We start from the raw sequence: 25,558 nt of genomic DNA, 5'->3' as shown, positions 1-25,558 counted from the left end.
CTATGGTGGGCTTCTCTTCTTCTTTCATTGGAGACTATGACTGTGGCAGTACAGCTTCTGGAGAGTTTTTTCATTCAGAAGCTGCTGAAAGTACTCCTCATATGTGCCTTTGATGTCTTATGGACTGGTGTGCACATTTTTGCTGGCATCTCTTATGAAGGGTATCTGATGATTATAATCTTTATCGTTCTGTCTTTGCCTTGCAACCTAAAAGAAATTCTTTGTGTCATTTGATGAGTCACTTTACATAAATCAGTGCCTCTGATGCCTTGTTTTTTTGCTATTGCAACTGTTCTCTTAGCTATTTTGTTAGCCAAAAAGTATTCCTTCTTAATGAAGTCTACCTTTCCTATCTTCCACTTTTTCCTGCACTCCTCCTTTTTTTGATGACTTCCTGGACTTTTGCATTGCATCAGCAACTTTCCTTATGGACCTTATCTCTATAGCTGGCTCAGCTGCATATTTGTTCTATAATCCTCACATATACTGTTTGGAGACGCTACCATACTTCTTCAACTCCAGCTATTTCCTCTTCTTCCTGAGGTGCTAGACCCCTATGGATTTCCTTGCACTCTTGTGCTTTTACGACAGTCAACTTCCAGCTCTTCAGCCTGGTTTCTGTTGACCTTAGTGCATTCTGTGACCACTGCTTGTAGCTGACTGTGACAACCAGTGGTTTATGCTGTGGGATGACTGTTTCATTGGTGATGACATTGCAATCATGAAGTCTACCTCAGTACCCTTCCTTACTAGGAGGAAGTCAGCATTGCATATTGGCTACAGACAGTATCTGATTTTGTGATCGTCTCTCGATGAACCATGTGATGGCTTCCATCAAGCCATTTGTCAGACAGAAATCTAAGAGGCCTCCTTCTTGTTGCCCTACCTATGTTGACCCAGGCATTCTTCATATCCTATTCTGTCTGTCCTGATATGTGCATTCACGTCACTTATTATCAACACTATTTAAACCATCCATCCATACTCAACCCCTTTTCCCATTTTGCCCATGTTGTTGAGGTGTCACATATAGCCAATTTAGTGTGTCCAATTCACCTACTGCATAATCTTTGGACTGTGGGAGGAAACCGGAGCACCCAGAAGAAACCTATGTGACCACAGGGAGGACATGCATACTTCACACAGAATATATCCTAGCTGAGAATTGAACAGGTGAACCTCTTGCTGTGAGGCGACAATGCTAACCACTGCACCACCGTAGCCACACTATTTAATGTTATCTTGCTTTATCTAGTAGGTCCTGCAACTGCTTCCTGAATGCAGTTTTTTCCTTGTGTGGTATAGGCTGAAATTATGAAAAGTGCCCTATTCTTTCACTGGAGTCTGATTGCCATGAAGCCATCATTAATTCTGATGACATCCCTCACTGTCTTCTGAAGCCTCTCCCTCAACGCAATGCCCACAGTATTTCTAGGCAGTCCTCCCCCGAGTAGTGGATTCTACACTGCCCTTCCATCTCATCTCCTGGATACAGAGGATGTCCGGTCCCGTTCTTACCATCATGTCATCCACTTCCAAGCTACAGTGTTGTCAGTGAACCTCTACTAAGTGTAGTAATCCTTAGTTCATGTTTGGCAGGTTGACTGGTTTTATGTTCATCTTTCTCTTAACAGAGCTATCCTGGGAAACCCAAAAAGGACAACTGGACACCAGCCAGCCGCGAGCTTATTGCCCCAGTGCTACTGGGCTTTTTGGGGGATACACACTGGCCAAAAATGGCACACAAGTCCTTGGTGTAGGTCAGTGTAGACCTGGTTGTCAACCCACTTACTGTCGGCAAACACCCATGCTCATTTTTAGTGACATTAGTCAATGTGACATTATCACCAAGACCCAGTGTTGCACTTTTCAGTAGCTAGCCCTGACACAGCACACAGTCAGTGATCCATGTTCTCCTATCTAGGGAATACTGCACACTACAACTGATGCCCATAGTGGTTGCTTTGCTTTATATAACTCTTGCACCAATATGCACTGTCCAGAGGCTGTGATGTGCTCACAGTTCCATTATTGGGTGAGTTTGAGGTGGAAACATACCCTGTATATTTTTTAGAGGTGGTAGAGACCCCACACAAACACAAGGAGAACAGCAAACTATACACAGACACTGGCCAGAGAACAAGACTGAACCTTGTACCTTGTGCATAGGAGGCGAAGACCTTAACCTGTATGCCTACTTCGTCCATTCCATTACTGGTTCTAAAATGCAAGAGCAGATTAAATATCTAAAGGGAAATATCAAGTTACTGGTGAAAATAGTCATGCGCCTTGAGTTCTGCAAATACACTGATTCTGTCTTTGAAATATGAATGTACATTTTACTGTTTTACTTTATACTGCAAGGTCATGACTGACAACAGTTTTGGGACTGATCCCCTAATCTAGTTAGAAAATAAATAAAATAAATTAAAATAAAATTTCAGGTAGCTATCTTCATAATAAGTCGGATATAACAGAATCCTGGCCAGTTTTGTTGAAGGGGCTGGAATCAAATGAACTTTTTGACCTAAACAAGTTGACCCTTTTAAGTAACAACCCTAGAGACAGTAGAAAAATGAGCAACTTTATCTGTCCATAATAAAGAAAATCATATGACAATCCCAGCAGCAAGCATCTAAGTAGCAAAGTATGTGTAACTTCAGATTGTTAAGAATGTCAACATTTTTTTCTTGGACTTTTGGGGAAGCTCTAATGCTGAGTTGGAACTGTCTTCTGAAAGCAGGGATGGTATAAATTTATTTTACATCTTACCAGTGTAGAAAGCCAAGACAACATCAGTTTGTAGTTATATGACTGGCCAACTGAAGCAGCTTATTATTTTATAAATTAGTTGGATAAACTCTGTTGATAATAAGCAACAAATAGTTTTTGTAGATTCAATGAAAAATAGATATACTTACATATACCATATATGTTTCTGAATTTGCTCTAGCTATAAAAAAGAAAGTAAAAGATTATTAAAAATGGTCCATCTGAAATCATGCTCTCAATAAAAAAGAAACATCTATAGAAACATATCTATAATCATATTTTAATAAAGAGACTTTCTCAAGTAAATATGTCTATGAGTAATATTTTCTGACAACATACAAATTAAAAAAGAAATGCATTTGTCAGTTAATGCACTTAAGTCTCTTAATTCAGGGCAGTATCTACTCACTTAGCAGAGGTACCTACTTGAATTTCTTTTTACATTGCACTAACATCTACTTCTTACAGTGACAAAGTCATTTCAGGATGCTTAGGGGCTGCCTGTATAACCAAAACACAAACTCACACAACTGAAACATTCGTAACTAGCACAGATTCACTGTTATATTGCTCAAATGAAATAGCATTCATAATTAGCGCAGATTCATTGTTATATTGCACAACTGAAACAGCATTCATAACTAGCACAGATTCACTGTTATATCGCTAAACTGATACAGCATTCGTAACTAGCACAGATTCACTGTTATATTGCTCAACTGAAACAGCATTCATAACTAGCACAGATTCACTGTTATATTGCTCACCTGAAATAGAATTCATAACTAGCACAGATTCAGTTATATTGCTCAACTGAAACAACATTCATAACTAGCACAGATTCACTGTTATATTACACAGCTGAATCAGCATTCATAACTAGTGCAGATTCACTGTTATATTGCACAAATGAAAAAACATTCACAACTAGCACAGATTCACTTTTATATTGCACAACTGAAACAGCATGCATAACTAGCATAGATTCACTGTTATATTGCACACCTGAAACAACATTCATAACTAGCACAGATTCACTGTTATACTGCACAGCTGAAACAGCATTCATAACTAGCACAGATTCACTGTTATATTGCACAATGGAAACAGCATTCATAACTAGCCCAGATTCACTGTTATATTGCACAGCTGAAACAACATTCATAACTAACACAGATTCAGTTATATTGCACAGATGAAACAACATTCAAAACTAGCCCAGATTCATTGCTATATTGCACAACTGAAACAACATTCATAACTAGCACAGATTCAGTTATATTGCACAACTGAAACAACATTCATAACTAGCACAGATTTGTTGTTATATTACACAGCTGAAACAGCATTCGTAACTAGCAGAGATTCACTGTTATATTGCAGAACTAAAACAGTATTCATAACTAGCACAGATTCACTGTTATATTGCACAGGTGAAACAGCATTCGTAACTAGCACAGATTCACTGTTATACTTCACAACTGAAACAGCATTCATAACTAGTGCAGATTCACTGTTATATTGCACAGCTGAAACAGCATTCATAACTAGCACAAATTCACTGTTATATTGCACAACTAAAACAGTATTCATAACTAGCACAGATTCACTGTTATATTGCACAGCTGAAACAGCATTCATAACTAGCACAGATTCACTGTTATATTGCACAACTAAAACAGCATTCCTAACTAGCATAGATTCACTGTTCTATTCCACAACTGAAACAGCATTCATAACTAGCACAGATTCACTGTTATATTGCATAACTGAAACAGCATTAAACGTGAATTCACACAGATTCACTGTTATACTTCACAACTGAAACAGCATTCGTAACTAGCGCACATTCACGGGTATATTGCTCAACTGAAACAGCATTCATAACTAGCACAGATTCACTCTTATATTGCTCAACTGAAACAACATTCATAACTTTCACTGTTATATTGCACAACTGAAACAACATTCATAACCAGCAGTCACTGTTATATTGCACAACTGAAACAGCATTCATAACTAGCACAGATTCACTGTTATATTGCTCAACTGAAACAGCATTCATAACTAGTGCAGATTCACTGTTATATTGCACAGCTGAAACAGCATTCATAACTAGCACAAATTCACTGTTATATTGCACAACTAAAACAGTATTCATAACTAGCACAGATTCACTGTTATATTGCACAGCTGAAACAGCATTCATAACTAGCACAGATTCACTGTTATATTGCACAACTAAAACAGCATTCCTAACTAGCATAGATTCACTGTTCTATTCCACAACTGAAACAGCATTCATAACTAGCACAGATTCACTGTTATATTGCATAACTGAAACAGCATTCGTAACTAGCACAGATTCACTGTTCTATTGCACAACTGAAACAGCATTCATAACTAGCGCACATTCACAAGTATATTGCTCAACTGAAACAGCATTCATAACTAGCACAGATTCACTCTTATATTGCTCAACTGAAACAACATTCATAACTTTCACTGTTATATTGCACAACTGAAACAACATTCATAACCAGCAGTCACTGTTATATTGCACAACTGAAACAGCATTCATAACTAGCACAGATTCACTGTTATATTGCACAACAGAAACAGCATTCGTAACTAGCACACATTCACTATTATATTGCACAGCTGAAACAGCATTCATAACTAGCACAGATGCACTGTTATATTGCACAACTAAAACAGCATTCATAACTAGCACAGATTCACTGTTATATTATAAAACTGAAACAGCATTCATAACTAGCACAGATTTACTGTTATTTGCCAGCTGAAACAGCATTCATAACTAGCACAGATTTACTGTTACATTGCACAGCTGAAACAGCATTCATAACTACCACAGATTCATTGTTATATTGCACAACTGAAACAACATTCATAACTTGCACAGATTCACTGTTACATTGCACAACTGAAACAACATTCATAACTAGCACAGATTCATTGTTATATTGCACAACTGAAACAACATTCATAACTTGCACAGATTCACTGTTATATTGCACAACAGAAACAACATTCATAACTAGCACAGATTCACTGTTATATTGCACAACTGAAACAGCATTCATAACTAGCACAGACTCACTGTTATAGTTCAGATTTTATGTTAGAATGCCAGCTTGTTTCTGCCCTTTTTTTCTGAAATACCAAATGCTATAAGGATAGGCTGAGATACAAGATACACAGTGACAAATGACCAACTGTTATTTATTTATTTACATTTTATTGACCGAGTTGACCCTACAGGGCAATGCCTATTGTCACAGTGGACCCAGATACATTAGTGTATGCAAAATATCAACATATAAGCATAAATTCGACAAAATTAAGATAAAAAAGATACATTACCTAGCTTGATTAGATAGTGGTGTCAGTGGTGGCACATTTGCCTTTGTTGCAGAAGGCCATGGATTCTGCTGCCACACCAGGTAGGTGGACTGCTGAAACTGCAGTGCAGGGTACATTTGGTGCTGCACACTTATATGTGTCGTTCTTTAGGATGAAATGTTAAACTGAGCCACCATTTGCCTGAGTTGGTGGTAGCTCAAGTGGATGTAAAAGATTCCATGGTGCCTATTAAAAGAGTAGGGTAAGTTCACCAGTGCCCTGGGCAAATGTCCCCTCATATTACAAATATCAAACCAGGTCTCCCTGAAAAGAGGCTACTACCCTAATGGAATTAATCCAGTCAACAAAGGATAGATAGATAGAGAGATAGATAGATAGATAGATAGATAGATAGATAGATAGATAGAGATAGAGAGATAGATAGATAGAGAGATAGAGAGATAGATAGAGAGATAGATAGATAGATAGATAGATAGATAGATAGATAGATAGATAGATAGATAGATAGAGATAGATAGAGATAGATAGAGAGATAGATAGATAGATAGAGATAGATAGATAGATAGAGAGATAAATAAGATTGAGAATAGTGTTACAGCAAAAATATAGGACATTGACAACAAATAATATGATTTTTAAAAGATTGCTAAAACAAAAGAGAAAAGAGCTGATTATCTAACAGGAACATATGTGTTAAACTAACACTCAACAATTAAAAAAGAAGAAAAAGTGAGAAGCAGAAAAGGGAGAAGAAAAATTGTTAGAGAAGAATGATGCATTGTGGGATAAAAGTACAATAATCAATCAGTAACAAATTATTGAGATGATAAAAATGCTGGGTATGAGGGCTTTGAACATCCCTCATTAATTTTTAAATGTTTCAACAATAACTTAGAGTAAATTGATTTCAGCCTACTGTGATTAAACTGCTAACTTTTAGTTATAGCTGTCAGGAAACTGTTTTACTTTTACATTTTTGTTGTGATTAAAAGGCATTCATTTTAAGTGACAAACAGTGTGCTGAATTGTCAGTCGAGGGTTTCCTGCACAATGAGTTGGCTCCTTTGTAATTACAATTGTCAGGACATGTTTAGAATTAGCCATTTACAGAAGAGAAGAGAATCTGTGATTTAACAGATGATGTCAAGCAGTAACTTTCATGGAAATGCAACCTGAAATGGTAACCATTTGAAATGTTGGAACCCGCTAGATGGAGTCCCAAATTACAGCGATTGAATGGACAAAAGATCGGACTTGCATATAGTAAACTCAAGATGCCGTTTCTCAGAGTATTCCCTTTTCTCTGAGGTATTGTGATCTCAGAGTTGGTATATATGCTTGGGGCATGTGGCCTGCTCCCCCCACAAGGAAGTGCAGGGGAAGCTTGCCCTCTCCTGCAAAAAGAAGTTTAAAGGAGAAGTGCGAATTTCAGAATTTGCTCTTCTGCTGTGTTTTCGGCTTGTCAGCACTCAGTATTTCAATTGCTGACATTTCAATAGGGAATAACCTAAATCAACAAGGTGTTTGTCTGAAACAAAAAAATGATCTGTTTTAACCTTTCTTTGTTTTGAAACATGCAGGCTACTTTATTTCATTCACACTGAATACAACCAAGGAAGCAGCAGAGCACTGCAGGAGCTGAACTAGAACCAGCAGAGCACTGCAGGAGCTGAAGTAGAACCAGCAGAGCACTGCAGGAGCTGAAATATAAACCAACAGAGCATTGCAAGAGCTGGAGTAGAGCCAGCAGAGCACTGCAAGAGCTGAACTAGAACCAGCAGAGCACTGCAGGAGCTGAAGTAGAACCAGCAGAGCACTGCAGGAGCTGAAATATAACCAACAGAGCACTGCAAGAGCTGAAGTAGAGCCAGCAGAGCACTGCAAGAGCTGAAGTAGAACCAGCAGAGCACTGCAGGAGTTGATGTAGAAGAATACCATTTGGAGAACTTTTTTTTTTTTTGCAGTATTCTCTCAGTAGACAGTCAAGTGCTCCCTCTGGTGCCCTACAGTCCTATTTATTTTCCCAGGTCAAAGGCTCTTCAGTCCATTTATTCCCTGGGGTAAATTATCTGGCACATTGGGTCATGACTAAAACTGAAAGGATATTTTTGACTTAAGCAGTGCATTTCCCATGCAAGCATGCCCATATCACTTGAAAGGAAGACCCACAATGGGAATTTGTGGGGTTCTTTGCAGACACAGCACCCTCAGTTATAGGTGTCCACCCATGATAGCACCTTTAGTGTGCATGTGCAAATGGACATACCTCTTCCATCCCTCTTCCCAAAGAGACATGAACATCTTTACTTCCTTCCTCCCCTTGTCTGGTCTTCCAGGCATCTGAGCCCCTAATCATACTCAGGCCACCTAGGATGTAATAAGAGCATCATTCCTCTTTAACAATGGTGTTTGCTTGGGTTTTGCATCTGTGAAACAGCTTGCAGTAAGAAACTTCCATGCCTAGTAAGATCTGCAGTTATGTATCATTTTTCATTGGAACTTGTGCCATGAGGTAAGATAAGCAATCGTTTTATCTTCTAACAAATGCAATGAGTTGTCTTCATGATACAGAGTCATTCATTCCCTTATTAGGAAAACAGATCTATGGCCTACTCAATTCCTGCAAGAGAAGGGAGCCTTTTAAGCCCATGTGTTTCCCAGGGCACAAGAATCAAGTGTTATAAATGCAGGCCCTTTCTGCCAAAAACATATCCCCTTCCTACTGTGGCTTGTCATTCAACATCTATTGCTATCGTAGCAGGTTCCATGTATGTACTAGTCAGCATATGTATACTTCGTGGCTTACATGCAACACACAGCAACACAGACCCATACGCTACCTGCAATCCCTCAACTGTCCTGGAGGGGTGAGTAGTACAGCATTAGCTGCCCATTCCTATCCTGCCTGCCCCAGCACTTCTACTGCCCAAGACACTACATGACATTAGGTCATCTGTGGTATAGTCAGGTAGTTTATGTCTGAGTGCTGATATCTGTTTTCACTTCAGCAGCTATCAAAACCCTTTCCTTTTCTCAGTGTCCTTGCTTGGGTGTTTGAGATATATCATGAAATACAAAAAACCGTTTAGCACTAAATAGTGGTGAGATTTCATGGTACCAAGGAAGTAGAAAACATTGCAAAGAATGAAATATGGAAAATGATACAAGAGAAAGTGCTTAAGGCAGAGTAATAAGGTATAAAAACAACAAAGAATAACTAGGAAATATTAATGAGGAGGTTGAGGACAGTAAAATAAAAGATGACAGCAGAAGGAAAATGGAGAAGAGGACATGGTACGGAGGTTAAAAAGTATGACAAAGTATATAAACGTGGGTTGTAAAGACTACAAAAGCAGAACTGGAAAGATGCGAACAACAGAAAGGATTCTTTAGGTATGTAGCAGAATAAATTAATTTTTAGAAACATTATGAGATTTAATACGGATGTGAAAAGGAATGAAGAGATGAGAGAACAAGTAGAAATATTGAATGACTTTTTCACATTTGTATTTGTGGAACAAGGGAACAGTATGGGAGAGAAAGCACAGAGGCCAAAGTAAAGAGAAATGAATCAATGGGAAGGTAACGTAGGAAAGATGTATACAGAAACCTCACCTAACTGAGAGAAGGAGAACTGCCCAGAACAGAAGAACTCTACTACATGTCTCAAAGGAACTAGCCATTATTCTGGTAAACCACTAGCAATTCTGTACACTCTCTCCCTGAGAGTGAGGGAGGTCCAGTCAGACTGGAGAAAAGCAAAACCAATGCATTGTATGTCTGAAGAGGCGGATTAGGATTTGGGAAGGAGCCAGACAACTATGGACTGATCTACTTAGCATCAATCCTCAGTACCACCTTGGAAAGGGTTCTCAGAGATGGATGAGCAGAGATCCAATCAGTAAATGATCCAACGGAGATTAGCACCAGCATCATTCCATACTGCAAAGTTCCTGCTGTTTGCACCTGCTCCAGTACTATGACTAGGTTTTAGCTACAGGAGAGGCTTGAGGCTGAGGTTTACCTATACTTCAATAAGACTTTAAAGTGAAGGAGAAGCTAATCATAACTTAAATATGACTCTCAACAGTGACATAGCTGGGGAAGTAACTGAGAGGAAGGAAACAGATGACAGTAGGAAAGGTGTCTAATGAAAGAAATGTTATCACTGGTATTCTACAGGGCATGTAACTGGGTCATGTTCTTTATCTATTTATTGCTTTATTTCTTTTTTTCCTACAGCTGACCATTAGTGGATCTCCTTTTCTTATAACCAGGTCTAGTTAGCCCTCTTTGTCTCCCCCTGACTTACTCTAAGGGTTATGGTCAATGAAGAGACCAATGCATTCTGGGTCCACATTGTTGCTGAGAGTGATTTTTTTCACCTAGCCAGTGCCCTGGTAGCCCCCTGTGGGTGGAGTGTTCAACGGGAAGATGGTGCTGATCCATTGTCATTACTGCAAGGCTCTGATGTCAGAAAGCCACCCTGCTCACTGTTAGGAATTACTTTGTTGTTATTCCACAAGTCTCTGGCAGAAAATCTAAACATACTGTGTGCTCTGCACGTGTTCCTCTGCCCTCTGGCAGGAAATCTAACCACATTGTGTGCTCTGCCCATATTCCTATGTGTCATCCCCTCCTAGGATGGGCATACCCATCCCTTCCTTCTGTTTCACCTGAGGTCTGAGCAGCTAAATGAACCAAAGTCACCTGCGTTGTAGTCAGGGCTTCTATGCCTTTGTCCTGGAAGGGTCCAGTAATGTTTAGCATATTAATATTATAGTAGGCATGAATAACAGATTTAAGCTATTCTTAGGGAGCCTGGATATCCCCCAGATTACTCACAGGCGTGTGCTCTTTATCGGGGTTGTTCCCATTTAGGATTATTTTTTTGGCCAGACACCCAATGAGTGAAAAAATAGGCTCTGTTTCTCCTACATCACTAAACTGGATTAAGCTGATAACTGGAAACTGAACTGCATTTGAGTCTTTCAGTTATTAGTTGTATTTTATATCTTATTATTTAAAGCTGAATAATGCACACTGTTTGCAAGACCTATTCTTGCTTTTAGTCTGTGTAACTCTTTAGCATACATTATTTGCTAAATAACTTGTCAAATGTATTCATAACTTTTGATTTGCTCAGTTTTGTAACTCAGACTGTGGCTGAACTGAATTCTTCTGGACCAGAGCACTACTCTAATAAAGAAACAAACAAAAATAAATAAATGACACATGGATTGTGGGGACCACTCTGAGGTGAGACAAACAGGATTACGGAGTACAGTGACAGATACTGGTAGTGGTTCAGTGGAGGGATATGTAAGGTTTAGCACTTTAGATGTAGCACTCAAGGGTCCTGAAAAAGAAAAGAAACAGTTCTGTGGGCAGTAATTATTCTCAGGCTGTATAAAGAGGTAGTTCTAGAGGTCAGAACATGGTAGAATGACTAATTAAGGGGGTGGTCCAAGGATGTAGATGCCATCCTTTAGCTGTAAAGGCTCACAACATACCATACAGCCAGAGTGCAATTTATAGACCTGGACATTCTTTAAGGAGGAGACTGTGGTGGCAGAAAGGGGGTAATGACAGAGCTAGTGAAAATGAGGAAGTATTGAGTAACTCATCTAGAAAGCAAGGCTCAAAGAGTTTGGGATGTACCCCCTTGCAAAAAAGATGCTATGCTACCAAATCAAAGAATTCTTGTTTCTCACTTCAGTTTCATTCACATATCATGTGTCACTTTTAAATTAAACTCATCCATATTTTTGATAAGCTGAAACAAAATCAAGATGGAGAAAAACAATTGCCATTTTCTTGGGCCTCATTTAATTTAAATGATTTGGACATTCTTCTTAATTATAAAAGATATGTACTTACTAAAACAAAACGCTGAAAGGTAAATGCTTCAAGAATTTGAAAAAGCTACAGTTTTAAAACAAATTAAAACTGTGTGCACTGATCCCTCCAATTTCTAAAGATTTGCATTAAGTAAGGCTGTCAATGTGCTCTTTATCCTGAACAATCATGACGTAAGAGAGCTTATTTCCTTCAATCAGGTCCATAATCACTGTGATGCAATACTAAATTATTTTTTAAAAATTCCAGCTTCTACTGAGAATTTACTGACAGTCTAATAATCCACTGTTGAATATTGTGGTACTGTTGTTTAATGTCAACTTCATATATTATGCCAATCCGCTACATTTAACCTGCTGATGTCAATGCAGTAGATGTCATAAATTTGTACTTATGCTTTAATTTATATGCATCTGCTGCCAAACATTTTCACTGGCTACACCAGAAAGAGAATGGTTCCTTTTTCAAAACAGAAGCTAGAATGTTAATGCAGTCTACATTCAGGAGACTATACAAGCACAGTGAAATATTACAAAAACAATATACAGTAGATGCATATCACACAAAATAAATCATTCACAAAAACTGAAACAAAATACATGATTAAAACAGAACAAAATAATAACAGCAACATTCAGTAGAAGTCAGCAGCTTAATAGTGTAGATTTCTAAATAATTTAAGGGATGGAAATTAATGAAAACTACTAAACAGAATTCTGACATGTGCATTAATCAACATCAGGGCCTGAAATGGATAATGAAGTGGTGATGATAGAAAATTTTCTCTACAAAGTTTGAATTTAGTGGAAGAGGTCATAACTCAAACACATCATGATGAGATGCAGCTTGTTGATTGCCTTCTCTTATAACTAGAAATGGTTCACTCTTTTTTGAAAAATATTTTTAATCTGTAATTGTATTATGATGGAGTTGGTATGTATAAATAAATGAGTATGTGACTTATTTCAGATTGTTCTCTCAAGCTGAAGCATTGACCGGTAGTAGTCATATGGTTAGAGAAGTAACCAAAATTTGCTTACAGACATGTAAGTAAAAACTGCTAGAAAAAGTACTGTCAATTTCAGAATTTTAGAGAAATAAATCCAGAACAATTCTGGTTATATTCATAAACGGTAAGAAACATTTCATGATTCTCACTCCATTGGCAGGCAGCAGTGGTATATAACATGTAAAGGTTAAGTTATGCAATTAAGTGTAATTATTGAAGATATCTGACATGAAGCAATCCTCTGGAAAACAAAGGATTACTTGTAACAGACTTGTACTACCCAAATCTAGTTCTTTACAGAGCAAATATGTCTGCATATCTCATATAAATTACAAACTGCATTATGCTGCACTAATGCAGATTTTTTAAGAACCTTTCATAGTGCTGAGAATGTAAAATGTTAATGGCATGCTAAATCAGGAAAATGGGAATGTGTGCAAAGCATTAGAGAGTGTGTTGCAATCTCATTAGTGTTATTTCATGTTCCTGTTATACTTTAAAGTATGATTAGTGTGAAAAACACAGAATAAACAAATGTGTGTATAATTATCTTTACTGTGAAAGAATGACAAAGCTATACAGTCAGTGTTGTTAGGATTCAGTGTCGACAAATTTATTCTAATAATTTTCTCAGGCTATGTTGAATACCTCATAATTTTGATTCTGTGTTTTAATGTGCTAAAGCACACTTGGTGAAACTCTCTGAAGAACATGGGGGTAAGACAGAAGCAACAGAACATTAAATTCAAGGTACATTAAACTATTCATTGAGAACTAAAACATTTGAAGCAGCTGTCTTCATCTTATGACTTTCTGCTTCATTACCAGATTAATGAGTAGAAAACATCAAAGAAAGATATTATGAAAAAGTACTTCTACATTATCAACATAATTTTCTGGCTTTAAGCCATCTACTAAACAAAACAGTAAATACTCAGAATAGAAAAGAATAACCATTTGGAAGGATTAATGAGACATAAAAGTTTGCAGAGCATGGCATAATAAATACTACCATGGAGTTATATAATCATATTAAAGTGGTACATGATATATTTCACTAAAAGACCCCGGGCAACTTCCATGACGTCCCAGCAAACTTACATGAATTATCTCACTTTTGAACCAAATAAAAGCTGTGAGATTATTTGCAGCTCTTTTTGACAATGAGAAGAAAATACTTTACTGATGACAAATGACAATGCGATTATAAATTCACTAAATCTCAGTACTTACTGTTTGCTTACACAAAATACAACTACACAGGAGTGTGTGTGTGTGCTCAAACATAAGCATCTATGAATTTAAAGATAACTAATTACATCATATGTGCTTTGAGACTATAAGCCCTTCTCCAACATTTTCCGTTTTGCATCAGCTTAACTGTAATATACAGCTTTCTTTGTGAGAGTTCTTGAAATCTTGTTTCATGTGAACTGTAAGTTTATGAACAGTACACATTAGTTAAAATTTTAGCATTCGCCCTTATGGAACTTTCCTACTAATGTAAACTGTAGTTGGAGGATTTTTAATTTAGTTTGAAATATTATGTACACATTACAACAGAAAAAAGTAGTTCATCTAACACACAACAGTTAATTTTAATAAGTGGTTTCCTGAGCCTGTGCAATGTTTAAGTGGGAAGGCAACATTTTAGTGACAGACCTTTTATTGAATCACAAAACCCCAAACTGAGTTCACAGAAATTGTATCTCACCAAATCAGAACAAATACATCAAGCAAACATTATTTTGCTACGGGGCAAGATTTGCTGTTCCCCTGCACTCTTTAACTGTTACAGCTCTAGGGTTGCATAAACTCAAGAAATGAAAGAGAGTTTTGCCTTTTCCTTATGTTTATATGAATTCAGACTTGTGATAATAAAGTAAGGATGGGGAATAGGTGGGCTTATCCCACTGCAAAGCTGTTGCTTAGCTTTTTTTTCCATTTCCCTGTATTCTGAACTGGCTGATATAAGCCATTTTAATGACCTAGTTTTGTTTATGTGTCTTTGATGATCTATGTTTCAGCAGTGCAGTACACTTCTATGATAAGGGAATTTAATCTCATGAATAAGAATTACTTTTAATATAAATTTCATAATTTGCAGTATCACTGCACAATTTATATAAAGTCACAATAAGTGCACAATTAAATGTTAATTCTGAGAAACACTCCTTTGTTTTCTAGTTCAGTATGTGGTATTTTCTATTACTTTTGGTTTCACTTTAACTCATTTCATTTTCAAAACACAATATATATTTTTCCACTTACCTACCCAGGTGGCAGAATTTCTGATATTTCTCTGACAGACTTGCATCAACATCCTCTACTCAGTGACTAGTTTAAGCATAACTTTGGCCTAAAATGGAGAAAGCTCTTCACCATCTCACATTCCTACATATGCTGAAAACAGCAAAGCAACCCTAAACAAATGCAATGCATTATTTTCTAGTGTGGGTTGTTACAAACACTGCAAACACCTTATGTGCAGCCACAGTCTAAAAGCAGCATAAAATGAGTATGCCTGGTGTGCGGCGAAGAAGAGTCAAGCAGTACAAAAAGTAATAACCCCTTTTAATGGCTAGAGGCACTACCTGACTCTGAATTTGTATACATGACTAAATTGTAATACTCGGCGCTGACTGACAAATGTTAGCATGCACGCACAAATGATTGTTGGTTAGCCTGCAATAAATTTTGTGAAGGACTGTATGCTTTTTTGTTTGTTTTTTTGTGCTGTTTTTTGTTTCCACACATAATGAGCCCTGCACCTAACATCTTTCCTCTGTAAATACCCCCAAGTGGCACCATCACAGAACTCTGGCATTCTGAATTGGAGGATGTTTACCCTATTTGCCATCACACAACTCTTACACACTTACTGTTCTAAAAGATCTCCCAAAAGCATATACACCAAAATGCTTATGCTTTGTTTAGATCTCAGCCAAGGCTCCCTTCTCATAAGTCCCATACATAACCAATGTGCACAGAAACTAACTTTGGGTTCCTATTTTACTATCTTTAACAGTGCTGTATGAAACCCTTCCTGAAAACTTTGCATTGATGCAATAAAAAAAAAAAAAAAAAACTTGAAAAAACAGCACCTGGCTAGATAATTCCAACTTAAAGATCCTGTGTCACCCTAAAATTATTTATTCAATTAAATTACATAGCAACATTTGCAAGTATCTAGACAGCATTATTACTATGGCAGAACGCAAACCTGTTATCGCTAGCATCTTGTAAAGGTTGAAATAATATACAGTTAGAAGTCCCATAATGGATAACAATAGCTTTACCCCATAAATGAAAACAGGGTACAGATAAAACCCCAGCAGAATAAGATGACTCATTTCATGGATATAGGTGGTAGTCAAGAAAGATGTATTCCTCATGCAAAATCAGGTTTTATGACAGAATTAACAGATCAGGGCATATTCCCCCACCTAGTTAGTTATTTAAATGGCCTATATTTAAATGGATACACAGAACCATTCATTACTTCTACTGTTTGCATTCTTTTTTGTTGTTAAGCTAGTTATATTATCATGAGAGATTTATTTTTCCTCCAGAATCATTTTATCAATGATAAGAGCAGAAATGTTTTTCAGTTTGTGGTAATATGAAACAGTGATGAACATTAAATTATACCTATCTCACAGATCTAAACAATATTTTTGGCCAGGTATAATGGTGATGTGATTGTGTGATATATCCATTATTCTGTACACTAACCTACACTCTGTGATTGTCCAGATGAGCATGTAGCATTTCAGGAAGAGACCCTAGATGCTCAAATGACCCTGTAGCCTGTTATGAGTAAGAAAAGGTTAGTGATGAGTCCAATATTACAGTGAATTAGCTGGATGCAAAAAAAGCACTATTAAAAAGACAAGAGGCATTGCAAAAGTGCAATCAGCCCAGTGAGTTCAAGCAGTAAAATTATACGTTACTGTTTTCGACTTAGAGGAAAGCAAGCAATTTTAAGGAACTTGCATTTTAGATTCTTATGCAACTCCTACAGCTTATAAATTTACTTTTGTTTATGTGTGAGTTAACTTCTGCTCTAGCTCTGTGGCTACACAGAATCAGCAAATAACCATACCTTCAACAACTGAAACATAAAGAAAACAATCATGTAGAAAACATAGGGTGAAAATGTTACCTTTCCACTTCAAAGTGGCTTTTAGCATAACTATGTACCAGTCAAATGTTTCAGTGACACAAGGTTGGGTCTAGTGTAAATGAAATGGTGTTTTTGTTTTTTGATACTGTTGGTATGGAAAAAAATTGGAGTGGACTGTGGTACTGACAGGGCAGTAGTAGACAGGGTTGAGGTCATTCTGTTATGAAAACCTATTTTAAAATTACATAATAATGTAAGAAGAAAATGTAAGGCATGCTTTAATTCATGCGTAAGAATAGGGGATTTCTAAATGTAACACGTTACTGCTGCAGTTTACTGCAACTTGTCAGTCTATCGCTGAGCAACATTTTAATAGACAGCAGGGGAACCAATCAGCAGATGGCAATGCACAGACCTTCTGGGAGAGGCATAAAGTTTTATGTGGCCAAACAGCAAATCATTTCATATCCTGAGTATTTTAATCATATTGCATTTTATTTGTCACGTATATAGGGAATTCCATCATTTGGTTTGAATAATGAAAAAATATAATTACTACATCACACTAAACTATGTTTCCCTCCCTAGACCATATTAACCTGGATATTGTCCCTTATTGACACAGACCATATGAGGTAAATGCACTTATAAGATTTCCTAGTCTCAAGACATGTGATCACTGTATTACTGAAATGCATGTGGATCGACACACAAACATTCAATAAAAGCTGCAATATATATAACAGTTATATGAAAATGAGGCTCAGAATGGAGGCACCTCTCTTACGAGTCCTATCATTAGAAAGTATAAACTTGGAAATTCAGTAGCCCAGTACAATAAAATGATGAAAAAGGCACAGACGATACAAGAAAGAATGAGGGAAACTGTATACATCATTCTGTCTCTTACAGATAAATTCCATTTGCTACAAAATTTAGACGACTCTTACATGCAAGTCTGCTACTTCTGTGCAACACAAAATCACTGCATGTATGCAAAGGACAACAACTATTATCATTAATTCCTAGGTATCTCAATGTCAGAAACTATGTATTTATTAACCAGAAATGCGGGGTTTCCTTAATTTTTAGGGAATATTCACCCTTTCATATCATGTATAGCTCAGTGATGTGATGTGATGTTACCACACTGAAATCCATTTCTTTGTGAAAATGTATAATGTGTTCTCTGCTTTACCAAAAAGCATACGTTGTTGGATAGCTTTCATTAGCATGCTAAAAACTCAGTAAGAAATGACTCTCTTAGAAGCAAAAAATAAATCACAAAAAGATGTGTAATAAAAGATTTTAATGTATGCCTGTAGAGAGTGACATCGTATGAAGTCTCTCGACATGCATACGTGCCCCTAAAAACGTATAATAAAATGATGTGCACACTGAAGTGGTTTAAACCACTTGAACTCTCTCTAAGCAATTTGCTGGAAGAGCAACTGATAAACAAGAGCTCTTTACCGGCAATGTATTTACGCACATACATAATGCATACTCATGTGACTCTTTACTGGATATTCATTTTTATCCTGTCATTTTATAAAAACAGATGTGAGCTATGCAATGATAGCCATTTGCAGGTATTTTTGCTTTAAAATAATGACATCAACCAACATTAATTTTTTAAGAGAGAGCCATTATTACTTACATTTTTGTCATACATAGCAACACTTTCAGTCATGCTAACATTGTATTATTCCTTTGCACCCTACTTCTTTCTTTCTTTCTTGTTAGGCTGTACAGAACAGCGCTGACAATACTAACATTACTACTAAGCTATTATTCTTAGTACCTAGAACAAAATGACAAGGGGTTCCAGTAGTACATCCTCAGAGGATCCCTGAAGACATTTGCTGCAAATGAAGTCACATTCTAGAAAACAGGCACTACACTTACCAAGTTTGTCCTTACAAGGTGTCTATCTTTTCCCTGTGGCTGTATGACTGTGGAGTTAGTATAGCTACTTAAGGGAATGTGGAAGATACCCCACATTGGGGGTGACAGATAGACTACTTCCCTTCAAAACATTATCATTTATTTATCATTACTTTACATTTGTTTACCAGGAAAGTCCGACTGGACATGGATCCCATTTTCAGTGGAGGCCTGGGGAGAAAAGCTCCACAAAGTTTAGTACAGCAAATACAGTAAATACAACAGACATGTTAATAAAGTACAGTACAGAGTCAAACGTTAATAAGGTACAGTTTTTAAGGCAAAGAAAGGTGCAAAAAGTAAAAAGTAAAATATGATTTTGTTTTTCTGTAGTTTGGTGTTTCAGGGAGAATGAAGCCTAATAAACTGCAACCCACAAAAGCTCATGCTGGAAAGTTTAAGTTTTCTCTCTCTCTCTCTCTCTCTCTCTCTCTCTATATATATATATATATATATATATATATGTTTATTTCTGAGACTGAACAATGTTGGGGGAAAGGGCCTATTTCCCAATCACACATGTAGATATGTACTAGATATATATATATATATATATATATATAAATATATATATATATATATATATATATAGATATAGATATAGATATATAGATACACATACAGAGGAAGAGAAATTTATGTATGTGATTGTGGTGTGTGGCAAATGTCCTGCAGAATAAGGCAGGGAAGCCCACAAATGAGGTAAATCTGATGTTAGAATTACACAGTAAATATGTTTGTTGTAAATAATAATATGGTGCTTGTGCAATTGTATTTTGTTGAAAGCTGAAATGTATTTGTAAATATACCATTTGTAAATACTTGTGTAAGAATGTGTATTAAACAGTTGAGTATGTCTTTAATGGAAGAACAACTACATTTGACAGAATCACTAACCAGGTATCAAAAATAATGAATGAAAAAGCTCTATAAAAGGGGATAAGAAGTCTCAAGAATCTTAGAGTAACCATCTTTGTAGAAGGGAACCTGAACACTAGATAAGTGAGTCAAGACGACAAAGGTGTTGGTAAAAGGACAGCTTGATGTAAAGTAGCTTGCATCTGTTCACCTGAGTTACTCACAGGAAGACTTTGAAACTATGGATTTTAATTTCAGAACCTAACCTTGCTAAATTCACTATTGCTTTCATTTTAAGATCACAAACGTTAATTTTCATGGGAGAGAGAGTCTTTATGTTGCTTTTTTTGTAAATAAATGGATTTTGTCTTAACTGAATTAATTTTTTACACCTGTGGGGGCACCCAAGGTAAAGATGCAATGCTTGTAGCAGAAAGAGTTGATTCTGATAAAACTGAGGCAGAAGGACAAAGTATTAAAAGTTAGAGGCAGTAGAGTGGAAAACAATTACTAACTGTACACCAGGCAGAAGACAAATACATTTATTCCAGGAATCAGGGGGGAAAGTCAAGTAGGAGGTGTAAGATTCAAGTTGCTATATCCACCTATCTTCAGAATATATTTTTCCTGGAGGGTCAAAGTCATTTTTTGATGCAGAACATGCTAAGGTGGAAATACAAAAGTCTGTCCAACACAAAATGAGGTGTCAAACGGAAGGGAGACTCTCCTTTTTATTCTTCTGATTATACAGTTCATAGAGAGACTATGCCAGTGAATCCTTTTCCAATGTTCCAAAGGAAATGCTTGAGAGACAGAGAAAAGCACAGTAGTTGATAAGAACTAGGAGTATTGTTGGAAATGAACCACAGACTGGAGTTGGGAGACTGGATATTAACAGGAAGAAAACCAGCAACTAAGAAACTAATGAATAAATGTGGGATCACAATGCATCAATCATATTTATGAAATATGGTGGAACAAGAAAAACTGGAAATATTGGACTTTTTAGACTTTGATAAACTTGTAGGGGACTCTAAAGCATATGTCCTACTTCTTGTCATTATTGTTTGGAAGATCATTAATGAGAGGGGAAGAGGAAGGCAAGAGGTAACAAAGTAAAAAAAAAATGTTTTTAATAGTATCATAAACCATGAGATATATTTCATGTTATACAGTAAAAAATTACAGTTATTTTCTGTGCTACAGGAATACTAAAGTAAACAGGTCCCTTTTTCCATTTTTCTTTCATTCTTTCTTTCATATTGCTTAGTTTTAAGAAATGTAGACACTGCAATATAAAAAGAGGAGGAGACCTGGACAAAAGCATGATTAAGATAATAGGCTGTAATCTTAGGTTACTAAGGTGAGGGATATGCTATAAAACAATAGAGTGCACGATGTAACTAAAAACGATATATTTTTTTTACTTTTGTATAGGGGAATGACTGGATTAAGGCCATTGGCATGATCTAGTTTTAATGGAATCAAGTAAACAAAATAATATGGATGTAATGAAAAGTTTTCTTTTAGCATATAAATTTTCACAGTGCAACATAAGAAGCTTGTAGCTGAAGGCAACTGTACATCTGGTTCTCATGATTCTATGGAGACTTGTTGATAAGAGGGTAATAAAAACAGAATACTTTTTTCTTTCAAAGGCTAAAAGATGATATTTTCTGAATGCATTCAAGTAGTTTTTGACATCTGGGAGGGATATAAAGGTATGAGAAAACAGACAGCACCTAGTCTAAGTAGAAACATAAGCTGTACCATGCATCTTAACAAGAATAACATTCATAACAGGTCAATTAAAGCCTGTGAATGTAGCTGTCAATCTGTGGCTATTGTTCCTAATTAGTAGGGTTATATTTCATTATTTGAAGATGTACATAGTTTTGTGTGTTTGTGTTAATAGGTTATGGAGGTGTTTTTTTTTTGGAGGGTTTTCATTAAAACAAAAAGTCTTGTAAGATGTGACATACATTCAAATGAATATGACAAAAAAAGTGTTAACCTGTCAAACGTTATTGTATGCATGTAACATAAAATTTGAAATGAGGTATCTAAAAAGCTGTTATACATAACAGGTAAGAATAATAACTTCTTTTTATAATGTGAACCATTTCCAGATTATCTTTCAATGTGACTGGTCTCACATGTATAGACAAAAAAGAAACAGTACTGAACTATATTAAGAAATAAAGAGTGCAAATAGCTATGCTATAGAAGACACATTTGGAAAGAGGTAAGCATGTGAATTTGATAAAGAAAGATTTCAGGATGGCTATTAAGTGGAATATCTGAGGCAGAGGAAAAGAGGAGTACTTCTATTAGTTCCTAGAGGAGCTCTGATAGTGCTAGAAGATGGAAAAAAGATAATAATGGTAGATTTGTAGTAGTAAGGGGCTAATGGCAAGGGAGGAGGAGGATTATGCTTGAATGTATTGATATTACACCTAAAAAGGCTACAATTAAGCTTAAGAAAATTCTGTGAGAAATAATCATCTTTCAGCAGGGAATATTATAGGTGAGGACTGGATTTTGATTTCCAACAGTGACAATGTATCTGGGAGGACCTAGAAGGGAAAATAAACAAAATAGGGTAGATTTATTAAGAAATTTATGAAAATATTTGGTATGGATGATGTGAACACAACACCAGGATCTCAGAGAGAATTTACATACTATTTCCCAAGGTATAAAAACTGGGTTAGGTTAGACAAAAATTATACTTCACAGGAACAGCTGCATCTAATTGAAAGTTTTGATATTCATCCAATAACTATTTAAGATCATGTTCCAGTAATAACTAAAATAAAAATGAAACACTGGTATTTCCTCACTGATCTGGTAAAGAGAGAGGAATTTAAGGAATGGGTAGTGGAAATCATTCACAAGTTATTAGGGAAGATAGAAATTTCTTCAGAAAATATATCTAGGAAGTGGGATAAAATGAAAATGGAGTTTAAAAATAGGGTAGAAATAAAACATAAAGACATATGATTAAGAAGTAACGAGAATTATTTAGAGGGACTGACAAAGATTAAAGTATTGTAAAATGGGGGGAATCTCAAAAGACAAGAAGAGGCACAACTGCAGAGTGCTATAGGGAAAATAAAGGAATATCTGGTTAACATGCATGAAGTTAGAAAGACTGCTGTTTAAGCAACTGTTTTTTTTGTTGTTTTTTTGTTTTTTTATAACCACTCAAGAACACAAATGTTTTTAGCAAAATGGCTCAGGCAACAGAAAGTAGAAAGGGTTGTTGCCAAGCTTAGGGACCCTAAAACAAGGAAAATTACTAGAGATCCTATAGAGCTATTACAACTATTTCAGAAATGTCATGAAAATCTACATAAAGCAGAGAAATGTGGAAATCAAGAAAAAGTACAAATGGAAATGTTTATCGAAGAAATAAATATGCCAAGGTTAGGGGTAGATGAGGCTCACACTATTAACAGTTAGGATAGGAGCAGATAACATAAAAATGGTGATGTGTAACCAATCTATGGGAAAGTATTATAGGTTCATAGGTTGGTACTAGGCTATTGGTCCTAAGGCCTATACAAGCCTTGCCATAACAATTCCCTGGATATTTCTTCCCACAATATTTACTTCCCTGGACCCTTGTCTAGCAGGGTGACTGACATGATCCCCGGGGTGAATTTCCTATCTCCCATCCAATCATCAAGGTTCCTTTTGAAGAGGGTCAAGGAGGCACTCTGCTTGACATGTATGGGCAGTCTATTCCAGAGTATGGGGAGTATCTGGGTCAGGAACCTATCCCTCCAGCATGTTTTGTTCATTGTGATGACAAGGTTTAGATCCCTGGAGCATGTGGCTCTGAGGGATTGGGATTTCTTTAAGTGGAGCATGTTCAACAGCTTAGGGTTTGACATGGCTTTGTATGTTAAGCAGAGATAACTTCTGAGTAGATGATATGCAACAGAGTATAGCTGGAGTTTTTTGAGATGGTCAGTATAGGGCATCTGCTTTAGGCCTGTGATTCTTTTAGTGAGGTATTTCTGTGGCCTTTCCAGCTGTTGCAGATGTCTTGTGAGGTACCAAATGGGGTGTTGTACTCTATACTGGATCTAATGAGGGATGAGTACAGTAGGACAATGACCTCTTTTTTTCTGGATGAAAAGCCCTTAGTGATGAGGATTTCCTGACTGTTGTGGTGATGTGGTTATCGAAGGTGAGACCACAGTCCACGTGTCCCTAAGTCTCTCATCACACTTTCTGTGTTTAGTGTACTGCCACCAATGTGGTAATTCATGGGTACATGGTTTTTCCCAAAGGGGATAACTATACATTTCTTGGCATTAAGCTTGAGCCCATGGCTCTGGCACCCAGCATCTGTTTCTATAAGGCCCTTTTTAGAATATCTATATAATTGGAGGATTCAATAATGGCTCCCAGTTTGCAGTCATCTGCAAACTTTGTTAGCCAGAGTCCCTTAGTGTTGGCCTGTACTTCAGAGAAGTAGATGCCAAATAAGAGCGGTCCCAGGACTGAACCCTGAGGTACTCCACTTGTCACTTGTCTGGAGCTGGATTTGGAGTCAGCTACTTTTACAGTCTGGGTTCTGTCAGTAAGCCAGTTGGCAATCCATTGAGTGACGTAGGGATTTATGCCCAGCTTAGTAAGTTTATCTATGATTCCAGAGTGGGGGATAGTGTCAAAGGCCTTGGTGAGGTCCAGATAGGCTGTGAGGAACGCCTTACCCTTGTCCACAGCTCTGGAGACTGATTCAAAGAAGTCAATCAGGTTGAGGAGACAAGTTTGGCCCTTCACAAACCCAAACTGGGTGGGGTCCAGTGTTTGAAGGTTGCCATTGTTTTTGTCTTTAAGTTCCATGATAATGCATTCTATGCCCTTGCAAAACAGGCTTATCAGACTGATGGGATGGTAGATCCCGGGATCCAAGGTGGATCCCCCCTTGTGGAGTGGGATAACTGTAGCTGTGCACCACTTAGTGGCCACGAATGTTCCCAGGATCCAATGTGGATCCCCCCTTGTGGAGTGGGATAACTGTAGCTGTGCAACACTTACTGGCCACGAAGCCTGAGGTGAGGCTATGATTAAACATGACACTTAGGTGAGGTGCCACTTCATTTTGTAGTTCATGTAGTACACAGCCCAGGATATCATCTGGTCCCATGGATGCTGTATTCTTAGCTTTGGTGAGTGCGATTTCTACCTGTGTGGCCATGATTATCGGAATTTGGTAATGTTTTGGTATTGAGACAGGCCCTTTAGGGGGTGAGTGGGGGGTAAAGTTGGCACTAAATCGATCTGCCAGGATATTGGCAATATCCTTGGGATATGTTTATTTAATGCCATTCTGTGTAGCTCAGAGCATATCTGAGCATTGCCATTTAGATTCTTGACATAACTATAGAATGCCTTGTGGTTGTCTTTGGAATCTTTGGCAATTTTATTTTCGTAACTGGCTTTGGAGGATTTTATGAGGGATCTCAGCTTCTTACTGAGGCTGGTAAGGGAATTTTTTGCATCCTGTGATTTTTCTCTTTTCTGCATCCATTTCTTTCTTCTGTTGCATAGTTTGTTTATGGCAGGGGACCACGATTGGCTTC

General features: G+C 37.0%; 1 protein-coding gene across 10 annotated transcripts in view; it reads right to left on the bottom strand.

Moving 5' to 3' along the window:
* BRSK2 (BR serine/threonine kinase 2) overlaps positions 1-25,558 on the bottom strand; it is a 2,790,504-nt gene that overhangs the window by 554,842 nt on the left and 2,210,104 nt on the right. For all 10 annotated transcript variants that reach the window (XM_044059311.1, XM_044059313.1, XM_044059318.1 and 7 more), the window contains exon 9: positions 2,922-2,953. In XM_044059311.1, coding sequence (XP_043915246.1) covers positions 2,922-2,953 — 32 coding nt within the window. The remainder of the gene's footprint in view (positions 1-2,921; positions 2,954-25,558) is intronic.

This window comes from Protopterus annectens, chromosome 17.part0 (assembly GCF_019279795.1).
Source record: "Protopterus annectens isolate FY-2018-M chromosome 17.part0, PAN1.0, whole genome shotgun sequence".
NCBI classification, from domain to species: domain Eukaryota; kingdom Metazoa; phylum Chordata; order Ceratodontiformes; family Protopteridae; genus Protopterus; species Protopterus annectens.
Note: the sequence above shows the minus strand (reverse complement) of the source record. Positions and strands in the feature narration are given on the sequence as shown.